We start from the raw sequence: 20137 nt of genomic DNA on the forward strand, positions 1-20137 counted from the left end.
ATTACTAGTAAAGTTTACTCCAAATTTACTCTAAGCACATTCCATTAACACAATTTTTAATTTGCAAATAAAGACTTATTAGCATGGTGTATATTCATGTCTTTCTCTATGAATATATGGATATGGATATATTTCTCTACATATATATGGATATCTAATTTGGTATTTAGCTGCAGTATATATACATAATATGCATTTTTAATCCTTCACTGAGTAAGTACTTAAACATTATTGCTTATATCGGTGGGTCATCATATAAACCATGCATCATGATCCAAGCACGTATATGCTTACAATGTACAAAGCACTATACAGGCTAATAAAAAAGCATAAAGATGGAGAGGTACAGACCTAGAATAGCCAACACAATATTGAAGGAAAACAAAGAACAAAATCCCTTTAATACTATAAAGGGGAATGCAAATTAAAACCATGAGCTATCACTAAACACCTATTAAAATGGCCAAAATCCAGAACACTTACAATACCAAATGCTAGTAGGGATGTGGGGCAACAGGAACTCATTCCTTGCTGGTGGAAATGCAAAATGGTACAGCCACTTTGGAAGAGAGTTTGGTGGTTTCTTACAAAACTGAACATCTATTAATATGTCATCCAGCATTCGTGTTTCTTGATATTTACCCAAAGGAATTGAAAATTTATGTCTACACAAAACCTGTACATTGATGTTTATAGCAGCTTTATTCATAACTGTCAAAATTTGGAAGCAACCGAGTTGTCCTGTGGTAGGTGAATGTCTAAATAATCTGTGGTACATCCAGATAATGGCCTGTTATTTCGTGCTCAAAAGAAATGAGCTATGAAACCATGAAAAGATATGGAGGAAATTTAAGTGAATATTACTGAGTGAAAGAAGCCAATCTAAAAGGCTATACGTACTGTATGATTCCAACTATGTGATGTTCTTGAAAAGGCAAAACTATGGAAGGTATCATAGGTTGCTAGGGGGTGGAGGGGAGAGGAGATGAACAGGTTGAACACAGGGGATTTGGGGGGCAGCGAAAATACTCTGTGTGATATCATAATAATAATACATGTCATTCATTATACATTTTTCCTAAACCCATAAACTGTACAAAACCAAGAGTGTATTGTAATGTAAACTATGGACTTTGGGTGATTGTTTTGTGTCAGTCTACATTCATCAGTTATAACAAAGGTATTGGGGGGATATTGTTAGAGAGGCTATGCATGTGTGGGGGCAAGGGGTATATGGAGAGTCTCTGTATCCTCCCCTGAATTTTGCTGTGAACCTGGAACAGCTTAATAAAAGGCAAGGGTGGGGGGTGGAGAAGAAACAAAAAAGGGAGAAGAAAATCTCAGAAAAATGTTCCTTGCCAGCTATTACCTGGGATTTACTTTATTAATAAATGGTTATTGCTATTAAAGAAAGGTTGTAATATATTATAAATAGCACTCTATTGTGAATTCAGTCAACCTGAAACCAGAATTTTGAAGGCTTGGTCTCTAGCAGGGAGAAAAATCTCTCTCAGTAGTACTAAACACACTTTCTTTCAGATTTTGTTGGCCACAACAATGTCATACTAGTTTTTTATCTTTATGGTTTATTCTCCTTCTCCCCTACTAGCATGTATGTTCCAGGAGGTCAGGAAATTTAATGTGGTATCCTAGGTAACTAGAAGAGCTTCCTGGCATATAGTAGGCCCTGTAATGTATGGATAATGAGTGAATTTATGGATGACTGACTGACTGACTGACTGACTATGGTCCACTATGGAGCAGAAAATGTGAGATAAGAGCTAGAAAGAGAATATTTGTCATTTTCCTGCTCCATAGTGGGAGGCAGGCTGTACTGACAAAATAGGAGGGCAAAAGATTGATTGTTTGGTAGATCTTCAATAGTGTCTGCCCAAGCTTCTAAGAGCACCTGATCTGTCCAGAATCCTGGTATGCACAATTTATGCAAACAAGTGAAGTTTTCCTCCCAGGTGGGTCTTTCAAACAACTCAGTCATGAGATTCAAATTCCCATGGATCCAACCTACCTGGAGCCAATCCTGTCATTTGTTCACTGAAAAAAAAAAAAAATTATGGAGTGCTCTTAAAGGCTCAGCGCATTACACAGGTGAGAGAGTGCTGAGCATCATGGCCTTCATGGAGCTTATAACTTATATAAATATAAATTATAACAGTCTGGGTTCAATCAGGAGACAGCTATGATACAGTTGGTTAAACAGTGAAGTTTAAGTATTGTTACCTATACTAAAGTATTATCCATATCAACTATTGAAATAAAAGGAAACCCTATGTGGTACCCTAGGGCTGAGGGAGATCACCCAAGGAAGGACAAACTTAGAAACGGTTCAGACCTCTTGGAGAAGGTGTGGTTCAGCCACCAGATAGCAGACAAGTTCCCGGGTTTGACTGGAGTTACCAGCTGGTAACTCCAGCTGGTCTGGAGTTACCAGGCAAATAAGAGGCGATTCTCTGGAGGGCAGGAGGTGGGGAAAGGAATGAGCAATCAGTAGCACAGGCATGCAGTGATAATGGATCTTGATAAGGCAGAGGTACAGCAAGCTTTGGTTTCCCTATGGAGAGGACAGCACCCAGGTTATTGCTAGGGCGAACCTGCCAGGTTGCAGAGGAATCCTATTCTGGGCCTGTGGCTCAGGCAGGCTGCATCAGAGGTCCTGAAACCCGCAAGGCCCACTCCACCCCCACCTATGCCAGAAACTGCAAAACTGGCAGTGTCCCCTGTTCAGAAAGCTTGACGTTTTTCTCACTTTAAAGGAGAAATGCTTAAAGAAATTCTATAATCACAAATCATATGATGAAGGGTGTATTCATCACTTATAAATCGATAACTGACATATGCATACACTGAATTACTACTCTCCAGATATAATAACTTATATATGTGTATGAATTATAGGTATATATACAAAACACATCTTTATAAAAGTAAATTTGACTCACTATTCTTGTCCTTAAGAGAGAGTCACAGCTTGGACCAAATTAAGACCTAGTATTATTTTACTCATGGCCTCTAAGGCTAGGCAATTTTCACAATTGAGAAGAATTGAGGAAAAAGCATAAGAAGACCTCAGACTCTTAAAAGAATGATGTCCCATCATTCTTTTTCTCTATGTTTTATAGGCTACTTCCAGCCTATGAAACCATGTGGTTAACTAGGGAAAATAATTAACTAACGGGTGGCTTTAATAAAGTGTAGCATCGCCCTCACTAAACTGGAATTATGAAGTCCAGAAGTAAGAGATGATAAATAACGCCAGTTGCATTTTTAAACACAGTGAGAGACTGTGTGGTATTGGTAAGAGTATGTGTTAAGAGACTGGGAAATAAATTTCGAGTCCTGGGGTGGCTCCTTACCAGCTTGTCTGTGACCTTAATTAAGTCACTTACAACTCCTTTGTAAATTTAGTAGATAAAAGGCAGCCTGAAACAAGGGAAAGAAATTTGGAGTAGGCTAGATCTGAATCTGAATCCCATTTCTCACACATGTGCTTTTGTGAGCTTGGAAGAGATATTTCAGGTTTGGTTTGTCCATTAAAAAGTATCATGGAAAATTAGATGAATATATAAATATCTATTTTGCTCTCATGTGGGAAAAGAGGGAAAAAGAATAAAAATAAACAAAGGAAATCCAAGAGTCCTGATAGCTTTAGAATTCCATCCTCTGCAAACAGAACAAGAAAACTTTGTATATGCTAATATCCCAATTAAAAAAGCAACAGAAACTATTATTTCTGATATTTTATAGTGTGAAAATCTTGTTTGTAACTGAAAATTTTCTCCACACTAGAATGCTTCAAATTGTCTCTAATTACTTTAGCTAAACAAAGTCAGCTGAGATGGAAAAAAAAATTAAACATTTTCTTTAAATGTTTTTTAAGTAAAGATCAAAAAAGCCCATCATCTATGAGAAATGACAGCTATTTCGTAAAATGAAGTTGAATTTCAAAAAGCCATAAGTGATTCTGAAACTCGGCATACCTACTATAAAAAGTTGGATTAAGCATATTCTACTATAAAGACTTAGTAATGGATATCTTGATGTCCCAATACATTTTTTAAATGAGAAAAAACCAACAAGCCAATAAAGTTTCCTATGAAGAACCCAGTCAACATTTCATAGTATGTACTTGGAAATGATCTTTAGCTTAATCTTAGCTAGATGTTTACTTTTAGAAAGAAGTTGTTTGTAAATTTAGTACTGAAGACACTAAAGAGGGAACTAGGTATAGATATATAGCTATAAGATAATTTATATGAATAGGTTATCCTGAAAGTAATTAGTAAAAATCTATGATGTTTTATATAAATGTAAAATGTTACGATGAGAAAAACATAGGAATAACATGTCAGGCAGCTGTCCTCTTTAAGAGAAATTTCAGATTTTCAGTTTATAAGACCGTGTGAAAGGGGCACCTGGGTGGTTGAGCTTTTGACTCTTGATTTTGGCTCAGGTCATGATCCCAGGGTCGTGGGTCATGATCCCAGGGTCACCCATGTCAGGCTCCATGCTGAGTAGAGCCTGCTTAGGATTCTCTCTCTCCCTTTGCCCCCCTCCCTCACTCATGCATGTTCTCTCTCTCTAAAATGAATTTAAAATTACATGTGTATATATATATATACATATATAATTTTACAGTATATATAAATTTATACATAAATTTAAATATAAGTATATATAAATTTATATATATATAAATTAAAAAGTATATATATATATAAATTAAAAATTATATATATATATATATGTATGTAAAGGGGTACCTGGGTGACGTGGTTGGTAAGTGTCCAACTCCTGTTTTCAGCTCAGGTCATGATCTCAGTTTTGTGAGTTCAAGACCTGTGCTTCCAGCACAGAACCTGCTTGGGATTCTCTCTCCCACTCTCTCTGTCCCTTCCCCACTCACTCTGGTCTCTGTCTGATAAATAAAAACCAGGAGAGCCTGGGTGGCTCAGTCAGTTAAATGTCCTATTTTAGCTCTGGTTGTGATTCACGGTTCTTGAGTTCGAGCCCTGCATTGAGCTCTCTGCTGTCAGTGCAGACCCCAATTTGGATCCTCTCTCTCCCTCTCTCTCTGGCCCTCCCCTACTTGCTCTCTCAAAAAAATATATAAACATTTATAAATAATAAAAATAAAAATAAAATAATAAAATAAAAATTAAAAAATACATGTAATAACGTGTTAAAGGTGACCTTGCTTTTATTTATTTATATTTTTAATGTTTATTTTTGAGAGAGAGAGACACAGTATGAGTGGGGGGAGGAGCAGAGAGAGAGGGAGACACAGAATCTAAAGCAGGGCTTCAGGCTCTAAATTGTCAGCACAGAGCCCGACGTGGGGCTTGAACCCACAAACTGTGAGATCATGACCTGAGCTGAAGTCAGATGCTTAACCAATTGAGCCACCCAGGTGCTCCATGGCCTTGTTTTTAAATCTGATTATTATCACACAGAATATAATAGAGAACCAGGCCTATAGTTTCTTCTGAAGTATATTTTGAAGAGAACTCTACTATATTAATGGGCCAAAACTAGAAGGAAAGAGAAGCATTCTCCTTTTATTAAGGGTTCCCTTTTTGAAGATGGGGTTAATATTGATAATATCTTAAATTCACCTTGAAGGAATTGTACTTTGGAAGTTATTTGTGGCTGTCCTCTGTGATTCTGTGTTATAGGGATAATTTCACATTCAATTAAATATCAAAATTCTAACTTTTTAAAAACACAGGTCAGCTTCTTTACCTTAATATAGCAAATGTTTTAAGAAGCCAAGCTTAGGGGCGCCTGGGTGGCGCAGTCGGTTAAGCGTCCGACTTCAGCCAGGTCACGGTCTCGCGGTCCGTGAGTTCGAGCCCCGCGTTAGGCTCTGGGCTGATGGCTCGGAGCCTGGAGCCTGTTTCCGATTCTGTGTCTCCCTCTCTCTCTGCCCCTCCCCCGTTCATGCTCTGTCTCTCTCTGTCCCAAAAATAAAATAAAAAATGTTGAAAAAAAAATTAAAAAAAAAAAGAAGCCAAGCTTAAATTCCACATAGGAGTGAAATCTTATGGTATTTGTCTTTCTCTGATTGACTTATTTTGCTCAGCATAATACTCTCTGGCTCCATCTACATCTTGGAAATGGTGGGATTTCATTCTTTTTTTATGGCTGAATAATATTCCGTTGTATGTATATACCACATTTTCTTTATCCATTCATTAGTCAATGGGTATTTGGGTTCTTTCCACAATTTGGCTATCTGCTGCTATAAACATCGGGGTGCATGAACATTAGCGGGGAAAAAGAGAGGCAAACCAGAGAACAAACTGAGAGTTGATGGAGGGAGATGGGCAGGGGGATGGGTTAAATGGTAATGGGAATTAAGGAGGGCACTTGTTATGATGAGCGCTGGGTGTGGTATGTGATGAATCACTAAATTCTACTCCTGAAACAATATTACACTGTATGTAAATGAACATGAATTTAAATAAAAACTTGGAAAAGAAAAAAAAAAGTAAGGCCTAGGTTTATTTTCAAAAATTAAACGTCATTATTTTGTCATTTCAAAAGTACAAGCAATATCTCTTATGTGAAATGGCTTTGGTTTTTCTCTGAAAGTATTAATAACAAACTCCACCCAATGCAAAGATGTGTTAAGGAGTTGCAGTGTTAATTTTTAAGATGAGAGGACCCACATCTGTAGTTACCAGCTGTCTTTCTCCACTCCTACAGTAAGAAAACTTGACTGGGTGAGAAAGATAATTATATTCTCCAAAGAGACACTTCTAAATTTAAACACATGGATTACTCTAGGCTATCCTCCTTAGGAACTTATCTTTAGTAAGTCAGTCTGAGTAACTACACTTGTTCCTAAGAATATCCTGAAATAGACTACACAATGGGAGTCATTCAGTTCTCTCAAAACTAGGGGCCCTTGGTATTTTTTAGCAAATTATAGCTCTGGTAATGGGCTAGCTCCTATTGTTCAAAACCATTTAGGGAACATTTTCCAACAAAACCTACGTGGAGATATTCATGCTTTTTATTCTGCTGGCTAGAATAATAGCATCCCCATCATAGAGTCTCTTACTTTTAAAGGAAGAGGAAATCATAATTATGTAACACTTTCATATTACCAAGCTTCTTACTTAGATCATAAATTTAGAATTTTACATAAAATACCAGGTCAAAAAAAGATATATAGATAGATGATACATAGATACATCATACATACATACATACATACATACATAACAGAAGTTTACCTCCTAATTCTTGACATGTTACCATTTCCACTCAGTTAGTTACAAGCATGGTCTTCAAACTGTGAAACAGCAGAAGTAATAGTTGTAAGTATAGTTATAAATGATTTTATGTTCATTTAAAGATACAATACTGATTACTGACACTTCATTGCTGGATTTGCGCCCCCCACCCCCCGCAACTTTGTCAGCTTGTTGCTTTGCAAGGCTTCCGCCACCCCACTCTGAACCTGCATCCCCTTCAAACTTCACCTTTTTGAAAGTCCCGAGATCTCTCGTTAGCAGTCTCACCTCTTTAGCAGCTCTGCTACTTTCTACTGATCCCTTACCGTGTGTAACTCAAATTTACAAATCAGTGGATTTTTCTCACTCGATGTCTAAAAATGTTTGACATATAAATTAATTTTCTGTCACATAGAGTGGTCGAAAGGTGAGTAAAAGTTACGTTTAATCATGTACCTACTTGCATGTTTTTCAGTATAGACTGAAACTATATATGAAAAAAATAAATTAAGTTTTGGTTCAGTTGTCAACTAATTAGCATACTGGTTTTACTGGTAACTGGCCTTTCTTTTTTTTTTTTCAATATATGAAATTTATTGTCAAATTGGTTTCCATACAACACCCAGTGCTCATCCCAAAAGGTGCCCTCCTCAATACCCATCACCCACTCTCCCCTCCCTCCCACCCCCCATCAACCCTCAGTTTGTTCTCAGTTTTTAACAGTCTCTTATGCTTTGGATCTCTCTCCCACTCTAACCTCTTTTTTTTTTTCCTTCCCCTCCACCATGGGTTTCTGTTAAGTTTCTCAAGATCCACATAAGAGTGAAACCATATGGTATCTGTCTTTCCCTGTATGGCTTATTTCACTTAGCATCACACTCTCCAGTTCCATCCACGTTGCTACAAAAGGCCATATTTCATTCTTTCTCATTGCCACGTAGTATTCCATTGTGTAACTGGCCTTTCAAAAATCTAGATCGTTACATCGTTCTGATATATCTTCTTCATGTACTGTCTTGAAAAAACATATGATCTCTAGTATTCCATATCAAATTTTGCAAAGTTCACAGGATATGCTACTCATTAACATTACTTTATTAAAGTACATGCTCATGTACTACAACCAAAATCATCTCAAATATGGGCTATTCTTTGAACAACTTCAAAAATTCTGGTAACAACTAGTTTATAAAGACCTTGAGGAGTAAGTAGAGAGACACTGTCGCAACTAAAGGATAAAGTCTGAAAAAAACTTTTGGTCATTCGTAAATTTGAAAAAAAAGCTGTTTGGCGTAGGAGATCATATGAAAATATAGGTGAGTACAGATATGTCTACAGGTATAGAAATATCTTTCTCTTGTATTTCTTCACTTACGAAAATTGAAAATTGAAGATTGTATTGCTTTTCATTGATACATTTTATTCATTTTTAGTTCCATAGGCCTTATTTCCAGGTAATGGACAGTTCCTTCCCATCTGACATTTGCTCCTAATGATTTTCTTTATGGTACTATTACACTAGAGGCATACTTTATTTCCGACTATTAAACATGATGTTGTCTTCTTTATAATAAATCTTAGTCATATGAAGCCGAGTTTCAACTGTGTTACTGCCACATACCTTTGGACAAATAGTTTAATAGTGTTACCTTAATTTCCCCATTTTGAAAATGAGAGTCATGTGTATCTTGTAGAGTTGTAATGAGGATTGAAAGAGATGGCAAAGTAAAGTGCTGAGCAAAAGGGCCTGGGACGTACCGGACACTTAAACCCCTGCAACGTGACATTTTGAGGGAAGTTATGAGTGAACTGACAAGAGAATTGAAGAGCCAAGTGAGTGATGAGAAAACATGGGCAATAATACATAACACTTCTAATAGTTTTGATGGTAAAAACTAATATAACTGTGCCCAAACAAAAATGTTACTGATTTTAAATGCACAATGAAGAGTTTGTTAAATATGTGCACTTTAGTAATACTTTTAATTACCTGGTGTACTACATATCATTTCGTATGACGGTGTTCTATGTACAAAATCTTTGAATAAAATAACTGCATGATTCCACTATCTATGCCAATTGTTGCAAAAATTCATTGGACAGGAACTAAAAATTGACTGTCATAATTCCCATTTAAATGACTCAAACTTCCATCGTCCACCATGGGTGTTATGTTTTCGCCCAGATAAAAAGAAGGTTGACATAAGACTTTATAACCAATTATGACCAACTTTAACTTTTCTTGTACTGTATTTGAAATCTGACTTTGCTTATCCTCTTTTTTTTAAATCTGAAGTGTTGGATTTAAAGTAAATGTCAGTAAGTAAGAGCTACATCACACAGATTTTCTTTTTCATTTCTGTTCAGCAAGAGTTGGTTGCTAACAATGTAAAATTTTAAACTGTAAGGCTCTTTTTACTATTGCCTAACCCATTAACTCTGACTTTTCTTGGTCTCAGTTTTTTTTGGCAGAAGCCTTAAAAATAACAATTTGTTAGGTCTTGATATTTTGATCCTGAAGTTTTAAAATTAATCAAACAAACACATTAACATTAACACTTTAACCCTTAAAACGTTCCCATAATCAGAACTAGATAATCAAAATTAATTACTGGTGCATGAAGAGCATGTTTACAGGGTTGTTGGGAATCATCTAATGCATTTGCAACTACAAGTCTAGTACAAAGTAGATATGTAATAAATAGCTGTTGATTTAATGTCCTTTAATTTAAAAAAAAATTAACGTTTTTTCATTTTTTTTTAAATTTTTTTTTAACGTTTATTTTTGAGACAGAGACAGAGCCTGAACAGGGGAGGGGCAGAGAGAGAGGGAGACACAGAATCGGAAACAGGCTCCAGGCTCTGAGCTGTCAGTACAGACCCCGACATGGGGCTCAAACTCATGGCCCGTGAGATCATGACCTGAGCCGAAGTCGGACGCTTAACCGACCAAGCCACCCAGGCGCCCCAACGTTTATTCATTTTTTGAGAGATAGAGAGAGACAGAGCGTGAGCAGGGGAAGGGCAGAGAGAGAAGGAGACACAGAATCCGAAGCAGGCTCCAGGCTCTAAACCGACAGCACAGAGCCCAACGTGGGGCTAAAACTCACAAACTGTGAGATCATGACCTGAGCCGAAGTCAGACGCTCAACCGACTGAGCCACCCAGGCGCCTCAATGTCCTTTAATTTAATGTCTATCTCCAAGATCCGAGACAATGTAATGAAATAGTCAACAATGATTCCAGACACAGTTAAATGTAACAGTATTAGTAACCACAGAATAATACATATAGATCTAAAACAGTAGTTACTTTCATCAGCAGTTGACATTATCCAGAGAATGACATTATTTCAACTGTACTTGAGTGAGGAAACTAGTTGTACTACATTGTACAGCTAATACAAATGTACAAATGTGGTTGTCAACTACATTTACTCTTTGTAAAACAAACAAACAAAAAACCACGCATTTTTCACATTTTTGAGGACAGGATCCATGTATGCTCTATTGATAATAGATTAAAGCATCATGTTTCTAACTATAGTATTCTAGTTCTTATGCCTTTCCTTCATGTTCATTTCCTTTTCTTAAATAAACTGCTATACTCTGACATACTATTTTTTATTTTTATTTTTTATTTTGGTTGTTATTGTTGCTTTCAAACCAATTTCCTACACTAGCTAATGTGGTGAGTAAATAAGTGGGTATGGTCAAATGTGAAATGCATTTGTCAAGTGAATGAAACTGAAGTGCAATAATATAAAAAATCCTCAGGCTAGCCATGTTTATTGTTGCCAAATGTCTCCCTGCTAAGAAGTAATAAGCATGTAAAGGGATAATGAAAGTTTCCATGAAAAGTTTTTGGGAAATCTATCCACAAGTCTTCACTATCTGGGAAAGTGGAAATAAGTATTTGTTTTATACAAGTTCCATATGAGGACTGTAAAGATGAACTATTAAAATAAAAAATAAAAAATCAACTACAATGTGATAGTTACTAATATGATTTGGCACATGGAAGGAAATGGACAGGGAAGGTCTACTACACGGAAGAATAGAAGAGTGCCTGCTATAAAATATGCACTAAATAAATAAGTGTTGAATGAATGTGTAAATAAAAGGAAGATTTTACATTAAAGCTTTTAAAGACCCCACGTGATCTTGAAAATCTAATTTGGGTTTTAAATGTTTAAATTCCAAAGGATAACTGCTTAATGATAAACATTTCAAGATTTACTTGAAGTGCATATTTTTGCTAAAAGTTTACTTTGGCTAAATTAATTAATGGGAAAGTGAGGGGTAAAACAAAATCATTAGAAATTAAAATAGAGTTGTTATATAGGAACTGAATTATTTCAAAGAAATAGATGTATCAATTAAGGTTAGAAAATACTCTCAATTATTAGCATCATTTATACCATCATTCTTTAATTACAAACACTTAAGGACACTTGATTGTAAATACAATGAATGGAATTGAGTCCTGCAGAGAACAATAAAAAAAAAGTGATTAAAGGAGTTGGGAATAGACCTTACCTGAATTGACAAGAGTAAAGGGACATATGACCTGATTTTTAGAAGCAGCAATGTGCAGTAGAAAATGGATGGCTGGGTAGCTTATAGATTAACTCCCTAGTGAGTTACACTTTTTTTCCCCTAATCAATTTAGAAGTTTAAACACTCAATTAGTATCTACTTGTTTAGTCGGAAGCCAGAAAATTGCACTAACCAAAGTTATGCAGAATAGTGAACAATGGAAATAAAAGTGTTAGTTAATTTAAGGGCCACATGACAGAAGACAAACCTAGTTCTGAAAAAAAATCACAAAACTTATTTATATTTTACACCCAAAAATAAATCGCTCAAAAAAATTTCCTCCAGAAAAAAATAAAAATAGTGCTGAACAACATTAGTATGAGGACCACAGAATTTATACAATCAAGACAATATTTTTAGCACCACATCCTAGTCATCTATGTCTGTGCAGAGACAGCGACAAGGTATCTTCAAGAAGAAATCAACATAACAGTGTGTTACGAATAGTAAAACCTGGCGAACAGTGCATACTATAAGGAGGCCTCCAAAATTCTAGATCAAATGTGAGGCATAGCTATTGTAAAAGATCAAGAAATATGCAAAATACCAAAATAAAAATCTATACGATATCTATCAAGATTCCTCACTCTATTTAATATGTATTAGCTATTATGCTCATTAGGAATTGTTTTTCAAATAAATATACATCGCCAAAATATATTATATGTGTCTGATTTAGAAATAATAGGCATCATGATTTTTACCAACAATAATGAGTACTGTGGCTATTTTGTTTCAAAACCTGATTTTCTTAGTCATTTGTCTCTTAAATATTGGGCAAGAAGAATAATTGTAAATGCCATTGTCCAAATGAAATATTGAGAAACAGAATTTTTATTAGTATTGTTATGTCATAGAAAAAATTTTAGTAACTGAAAAAGCTTGAAAACAATTTCAGAAACAAGCAAAATTTCTGGGATTTATTGAGACAATCTGAATATAATATAAACAACCTGTTATTTGTTTTATTTTCATTCTCAGTGTTAGACTTTAAACTTTAACTAACTGAAGTTCACTGTGAATGATCATTATAATTCAAAGTTGGACATAGCAATGACCTTAAAAAGCAACTGTTATTTGAACACTGTAATAACTACCTCAACCCCAGACTTACCCAGTGTAACTCATTTACAGCACTTAAATTGATGTAAACGCTTTGCTGCTAAAAATTTGTTCTGGTCACTTTCATTAAAATGTTGAATTTTTTTTTCTCCATGCTTTACTTGTGCTGTATCTGCTGTTAAGCAATACAATATGGGAAGGACTTTGAAATGATTTCTATATCCAGACACATAGTGTTGGGTTTATTGATGAAAATCCAATGACGTATCACTATACATCATGAAATTTCTATTTTGACCTGTTTAACAAAAAATTTTTTATACATACCAGGAGAGTCATTCAAAGCATTTTACATATTAAATTACTTATCAAAACATAGCATATATAGACCTTGACATTTGTTAAAGAACCAAGGATTTAACAAAAAAAAATTTTTAAAGGACCAGAACAAATCTTTAGCAGAACACAGATTATGTGGCAAAGAAGTGAGTTATTGGAAGATAGAGCATTCTTATCAAGACCTACTTTCAGCATATATGTAAGAAACTGATTGGTTAATTTGTATGATCACCTGCAAATATGTGCCAGACTGTTGTTAAAGAAACATAAAATCTATAACGATAATGTAGCAGGAAAGAGACAAAAACAGTTAGAGGTCCTTCAGTCATAATGTTTTTATTCCAGGAGCCTATCAGTAGGTCTAGCTCTCATGTCAGTTTTTTGAGGTAAGATTCTCTCACTATTGTATTTTCATGTGGGTAATTTTAGAATGATTATACATTGACTGTATTAAATTGCTTCTTTATTTTCTTTTTTTCCATTTCTAGAGTAGTTACAGGACAAAGTAATGGCTTTACAATGAATGCCAATATGTGGTTCCTTTATAGATGTGTTGTTTTACTCTTCGATTTATGTTCCATGTATCTGGTGGTTCAAGAATTTACATGCCAACAAAAAAACTCTCACTAAATGCAATGGGAGAATACGCTATATTGATTACTGTGCAAATTATTTATTTATAGGTAGCAAAACAATAAAATGAAAGCCTTTAATCACATCAAAAATATATTTTTTAAAACTATATGTATAAATATAAGTATTTCTGTCATTTTAAACACTAATTCCCTACAGCATTTTCATTCTACTGAAAATATACTTCAAAATTACTACAAAGCTATTTTATAATATCACATAATATGTTTTTAAAATTATTTGCCAAAGGGTGTTTGCCAAACAATGAAAAATTTACAAGCAGCCTCTTAAAAATGCAGTTACATTGTGGGTAAGTACAAAAAGACTTGCAGATTCATCAATGTTTCAAAATAACAAAGACAACAGAACAATATTAGGGGGAAAAATTGTACCATACAATAAATTTATAGTCAATATAAAAATCCTTTAGAATGCAGACTATTAAAAGTGAGCATTTGGTCTAAAGAAAAGCCATGTTTTAACACAATTCAGTTTATTTCATTTTGAAATAATTATTTTAGAAGTATATGAAATTATAACTATTTCAATACTTTGTACAGAAAGTGTCTCCCTCCTTACATATTATTTATCTTTGATAAAAAAACTTATATTAAGAGTAAAAGCATTAAGTAATACATCTGTATACTATTAAGATACTGTCATTAAAAAATTAACCAATAATGAACTGTTATTGGACTATATTTTAAAATGCATACTTACTTGTGCATATTACCTTGAATAATGCTTGCAAGGAACTGTAATTAGCTTTCTTTGTTGGAAGACAACATTTGTGTCAGCCATTTGTGGAAATCTGCTTACTCTTTTATTAATTTCTGTTTTTGTCTTAAATAAATATATCTGAATTCTGAATGTGTCCCAGTTCTCAAACCTCCCTGCTTCCCTGCCCCTTCAGCCCCAGCTTTCTCCTGAAATGATATATTCTCCTAAAAAAATACTTGCTATCCAGGAAATTATTTATTCATTAAAGAATTTTTATTGCTGAGGCAAGTTGAGGGTTTGCTGTTACTGTTGTTTTCTCAAAGAGACCAAAGGAGACATTCTATTCTGTTTCTTGGGAAAAAAAAATATTTTCAATATGTAACAGCAAGTAGAGAGGGGGTGAGCTTTTAGGATGCTTTCTTACATTTTTTTAGGCCACTATTTTATCATTAGGAAATTCTCGCTTTTCTGCACTAGTAATACTCCTGCTGCTTGAAAGTTCTTGCGGTGTCACAAAGGACTACTGACTGACTTGGAGGGAATGGCTTAAAGCAGGCTAACTCTGGCCAGCACTTGAAAACGAACTTTACCTGGCGTAGCTGTTCGTCCCTCTGCCTCTGATTGCCTTTGAGTGCCAGCTGGGAAGGTCTCTGAACTCCCAAGCTATGTTGTCTACCAATTCCATTGCAGGCTTGTGCTGGAGCCACACGTATTACCCTCTCTGTGCCCAGCATACCCCGTCCCGCTTTTTCTTTCATATTCTTTCCACAGACTAAAATATTCTACCTTTATAGAGGTTCATCAACTACTTTGAATTTGTTTTCCTACTCACAATTTTGATATAAATACCCGAAAAGCAAGAGCTTTTACATATAAAATGAAATGAACCAATATTCACCATCATGCTGCACCAAATTTGAAATTAAGGCAAATTTCCACAGATGGTCTAGTGTTTCCCAACCTTTCTATTTAGATTTATATATTTGTAAATATTTTAAGTTTTGGTTGGAAAAGTATTATTTAAAAAAAAAATAGACATTTCCCCTCCTGAACTTATTAAAGCACAGACGCATCACACTGAAGAGTCACGTGGTTTGAACCTTTGCCTCAAGCCAGTACTAAAGGAGCTCTGGATTCCTCACTGCTGCTTTTCAAACCCTTTCCCCACAGATACAGCCCTGTACTTGCATAATCATCAGGAGATTTAATGCAGATGATCATAATTCTTTGATAGTATTTTTGATATGGCATCTTGGGATCTTGCTGAGTAAAATATTCCTAATCCACTATCCCATTCCTTCAACTACTATTTATTTTTAGCTTCTAACAATTTTGATGTTTTTCTCTGGATAAATTCTCAATTGTTGACTATAAATAATAACCTTTTCCATTTTATAGCACCTGTTTACAAAGCACTCTGATAGACCTTACCACCATTGCAATATAATAAAAAAGGCAATCTTCACAATGACCCTATACTGCACAGATAATTTCCTTCATTTATAAAACTAAGGCTCAGAAAGTTTGTAACTGTCCATAGTCACAAAGTTGTGTCTTACGCAGCCAGACTAGAACCCATGAATATCTTTAGATTCTAGAATTAATATATTTTCTGTTTTACCAAGAATTCTTCTTTCTGAAGAAATCCTAAATTCAGTAGAACCATTTCTAAAACTAATTAGAACATATTTATGAAAATAAAAACAGTTAAAAATTTTTAAACTATGAAAATTTAAATACCTAAGAACTAGGAAGATATATCATCTCAGTCTTGAAATACCACCCTTAATTTGTAGATAGAAGAAAATGTATCTATTTGATTTTTTCAATCATTTCCTTTCATTTAACCTAAATGTACTTTGTATCAAACCTTGATTATTTTTCAGACAAAAGTGAACTCAATATGCCCTTCTTAAACCCAAAGATCATAATTCTAAAATGCACATTGTTGACAAATATATTTACCTTAAATATAATTTTGCTTGGATCAAGTTAAGTGAAATTGTACATTTAATATCACTGTCTAGGTTTTTCAGTTAAGGGAATACTTGCACCAATGATAACAAATTCGAGACCTTCTAAGAAAGAACGTATGTCATTTCGTGACTATCCCGTACAACTCAGTGGTGGATGGGGAAGTGGCAAAAAGAAGGAGAAAACTTCAAACTAATTCTTCAAGCTTCAGCATTCAAAACATATGGCGCACGGTTTTCTCAAGAGATCTACGGATATCTGGTCATGTTACCAATTGAATACAAGGTTTTAGAGCACTGTCTTTAATTTGTGTTACTATACATATTCCACAGTTTTGTTTTCTGATGGAGTTATCTGATTTCCCATCTATAAAAAACAGGTTAGCTATTGTTCCTATGTTTATGAGGAATGGCCTGCAGAATTAATTCTTAAAATATTGTAATGGAATTTGCATATCCAATTTCTTCTTTTGTTTAAAGATTTTATGACGTATGTATTAAAGATGGTTTTTGTTACCAGTAAGAAGTTGTAATACCATACACATATTGTAAGAGAATATAACTATAATTTATTGACATTGTTTATAGTATTAATGAATAAGTTATATATTAATAAATTTTATTTGACTAGATTATTATTTGGATATTTCGAAGATAAATTGATGTGTAAAATATTTAGAATAGATAATGAAAATGGCCTTTAATTTTATTTTACTTTAAGTCATCTCAAATAGATAAGTTATGTTAAGAAAATATACTTTATGTTTACTGAAATGAAACAAAAATATAAATATATCAATTTAATAAATTGGATATTTTATATGTAATGTTTCATTCAAATGTATATTAGCCTTATAATTTTTAAAAGGTAGATGCTAATTCTGATTCATTCACATGATTCTACTGACTCAAAAATATTCTTTCATTTTAATTTTAGCTAAGGCGCCTCAGAATGATTTTAAAAATCTTTTTAAAGCTCAATTTCAAAATTTTGTAATATTAATATATTTTCTAAAATCACAGGCCAGTTTTATTAAATTCTTACTATTTTGTGGTTAATATTCTGTGATGTTTTAGTGAATACAGTGTGCAAATACTGTATTTACCTTTCACGCTCCTTGGGGTCCTTTACTTTCCTGAGTCTGGAGCTTCTTTCCCCAAGCTAAGTTCTCTCGTTGACTTCCCAGTGTGTGGCTTTTAATAGGATCCAGTGAACTTTAGATTCTTCCTCTTTGTTTTTCCTACTCTTTATTGAAGTATTTCATCTAAAAATGACTAAGCAGATTTAGAGATGCATTTATCTAGTTTGTGCCCCCTATCTACATTTGGAGCTCCATTGCATTTCAGATCTATAAATCTCTTTCAACTTGATTGAGATAGAAATGGTAATGAACCTTGAGCTGTCAATCAAAGAAAACAGAGATTCATGTGTTGTGGCCTCGAAATTGAGCTTTGGAACATAAGCTCCATGTGCAGTTGCTTTATGAACATGCTGTTAGGTCATCCTTTTACTAAGAGCATCCACAAACCAACATAATGTAATGATGGAAAATATTTTATCTCGACTTATTGTGAACCCTGCAAGAGAAAACCACATTAGAGATGAAATTGATGGGGTTTTATGGTTCATATGTTCAAATCAATGATATGAAATAGTACGAGAAGTGAGATGTTTATGATTAAACTGTTTTAGTGCCTAAAAATAATTCAGTCTGTAGTTTCTGTAGTCAGTGACTTGTGTGTTCCATAATATTAATTTTGAGGAAGATGATGGGTGCTGATGCTTCTTAAATTTGTAGCCGATGGTTGATGAAGATGTCAATAAAATAGTTTCCTGACTATGGTGTTAAATTGGGAGATCTTTGTAGTGTTGTTTATTATGTCTGGCCTTAAAATGATCATTTACAAAATCAAAGTTCAAACATTATTTTTAACACTAGTTTATCTGTGTTTGTGAAAATAAAAAAGGTAAATTTTAAAATTGAATAAATTTTTAAAAATAGTTTATTTTTTTTAATTTTAAAAGTTAAATAAAACCTAAAAGAAATCAAACAGATATTCTTTCTCCTGTTGCCTTGGGAAGATATTAAGGCAAATGTTTGTCTTTGAGATTTGGATGAGCCTATATTTTCACTTAGTTGACTGAATTTTGGATTGATAGCTATGGACCCAGGTAATGTTGCTATTCAAATGTACAACCCTGAATGACCTTTTGTCTTTCCTTAACTCTTCCCAACCCAATGCTCTCCTTCCTACCTGCCCTCCTCCCCAGTGCTATCACAATCACCAGTCATTTCCAGTGAGAATGGTAAAATGAATCCCCAATCACAAAAAGGCTGGTGGAAGGCAGTGTTTGGAGATTCCAGAATGTCTTAATATGAGAGTTAACTATATTAGTTTATGGGGGTATCACCTTCCCAAGGTTCAGTCTGCCATCATCTTTGTGCACATAGTGCTTTATAAGAGAGCTTATTAGGTATTTTGAGAAGCATTCCAAATCCTAATTTCTTATTGTGCTCATGAATTAGTTGTAGGTACAGCTACCACATTAAAAAACAGAAAAGCCAGAATAATAGAACAAAAGCCAAAGAACTGTTAAAGGCAATGCTGTGCTTTAAAGGCAAAAGGGAGAATACACCAGGATTCCTGGAAATTAGTTTTGAGTTTTTCTTTTTTGGAGAAAACAAGGGATGCTGCATTTTAATTAGGAAGAATAAGTTGGGAAGGCATAGACAGGGTTTAAAAGTTTTTTTTTTTTTAATAAAAATTGTGAATGAACAATAAATACCAGTGGTATAAGAGATCTCTGTCTAATTTTAAATCCTCACATCATCAGTATAAGCAGCTTTAGATGCTACATGCTTTGAGTATGCTGTTATTGAATTGGCTGTTGCCCTAATCTTAGTTGCTCTTAATTTACTCATACTTTCTCATCTTTCTCAAAATCTAGGTTAACATTGAGCCAAAATTGAGAATGATAAACATGTAGGATATATTTTGACAATATTTTACTGGTAGTATGCTATAATTGAAGTAACTATAAGTTTCTTAGAAAAGAGAAACATTTTTGCTTATTCTTTTGAAAAGAAAAATAAACTGGTAAGGTCAGCCCTTATTTCCTTTATTATCATATTCCCTACTAAATGCAGTTTCTATCATCTCTGGAGCTCAAAAAATAATTCACCATCTGAATTTATGGTTTTCATGATTACACTGGGAGAAAGTGAGAATAAAGAATATTCTTTAATGTAGGGGAAGAAGTTCCCTATGCATTCTATGGAATAATGGTTTTCAGGGTTAATTTCTAGCTAATTAATTAATTTAATTAATTTCTCACTAATAGGAGAGGAATTCTGTCTATTTCAATAAGAATAATATCCATTATCTACCAGGATATTTTTGTTTGCATAGATGCAGTTTTGTCAATGATAATTGTGAGATTCAGAGAAAGCCTCTTTTCAGAAGCTAAAGAACTATTATCTAGACTTATGCTGTCAAAACCATTGGTCACTAGCCACATGTAGCTACCTGGTACTTTTAATACAGTTAGTCTGAA

The 20137-nt window shown here is 34.2% G+C and overlaps 1 protein-coding gene across 7 annotated transcripts in view; it reads left to right on the plus strand.

Annotated features, from left to right (window-relative positions):
* Nucleotides 1–20137, plus strand: part of LRRIQ1 (leucine rich repeats and IQ motif containing 1) — a 232830-nt gene that overhangs the window by 193165 nt on the left and 19528 nt on the right. For 5 of the 7 annotated variants that reach the window (XM_019835297.3, XM_019835298.3, XM_019835299.3 and 2 more), the window contains one exon: nucleotides 16636–18438. The exons of the other annotated variants lie outside the window; for them this stretch is intronic. In XM_019835297.3, coding sequence (XP_019690856.2) covers nucleotides 16636–16778 — 143 coding nt within the window. In that variant the 3' untranslated portion in view covers nucleotides 16779–18438. Of the gene's footprint in view, nucleotides 1–16635; nucleotides 18439–20137 lie in introns of those variants that run through there. 7 annotated transcript variants of the gene reach the window in all.

Source organism: Felis catus, chromosome B4 (assembly GCF_018350175.1).
Source record: "Felis catus isolate Fca126 chromosome B4, F.catus_Fca126_mat1.0, whole genome shotgun sequence".
In the NCBI taxonomy this organism is placed as follows: domain Eukaryota; kingdom Metazoa; phylum Chordata; class Mammalia; order Carnivora; family Felidae; genus Felis; species Felis catus.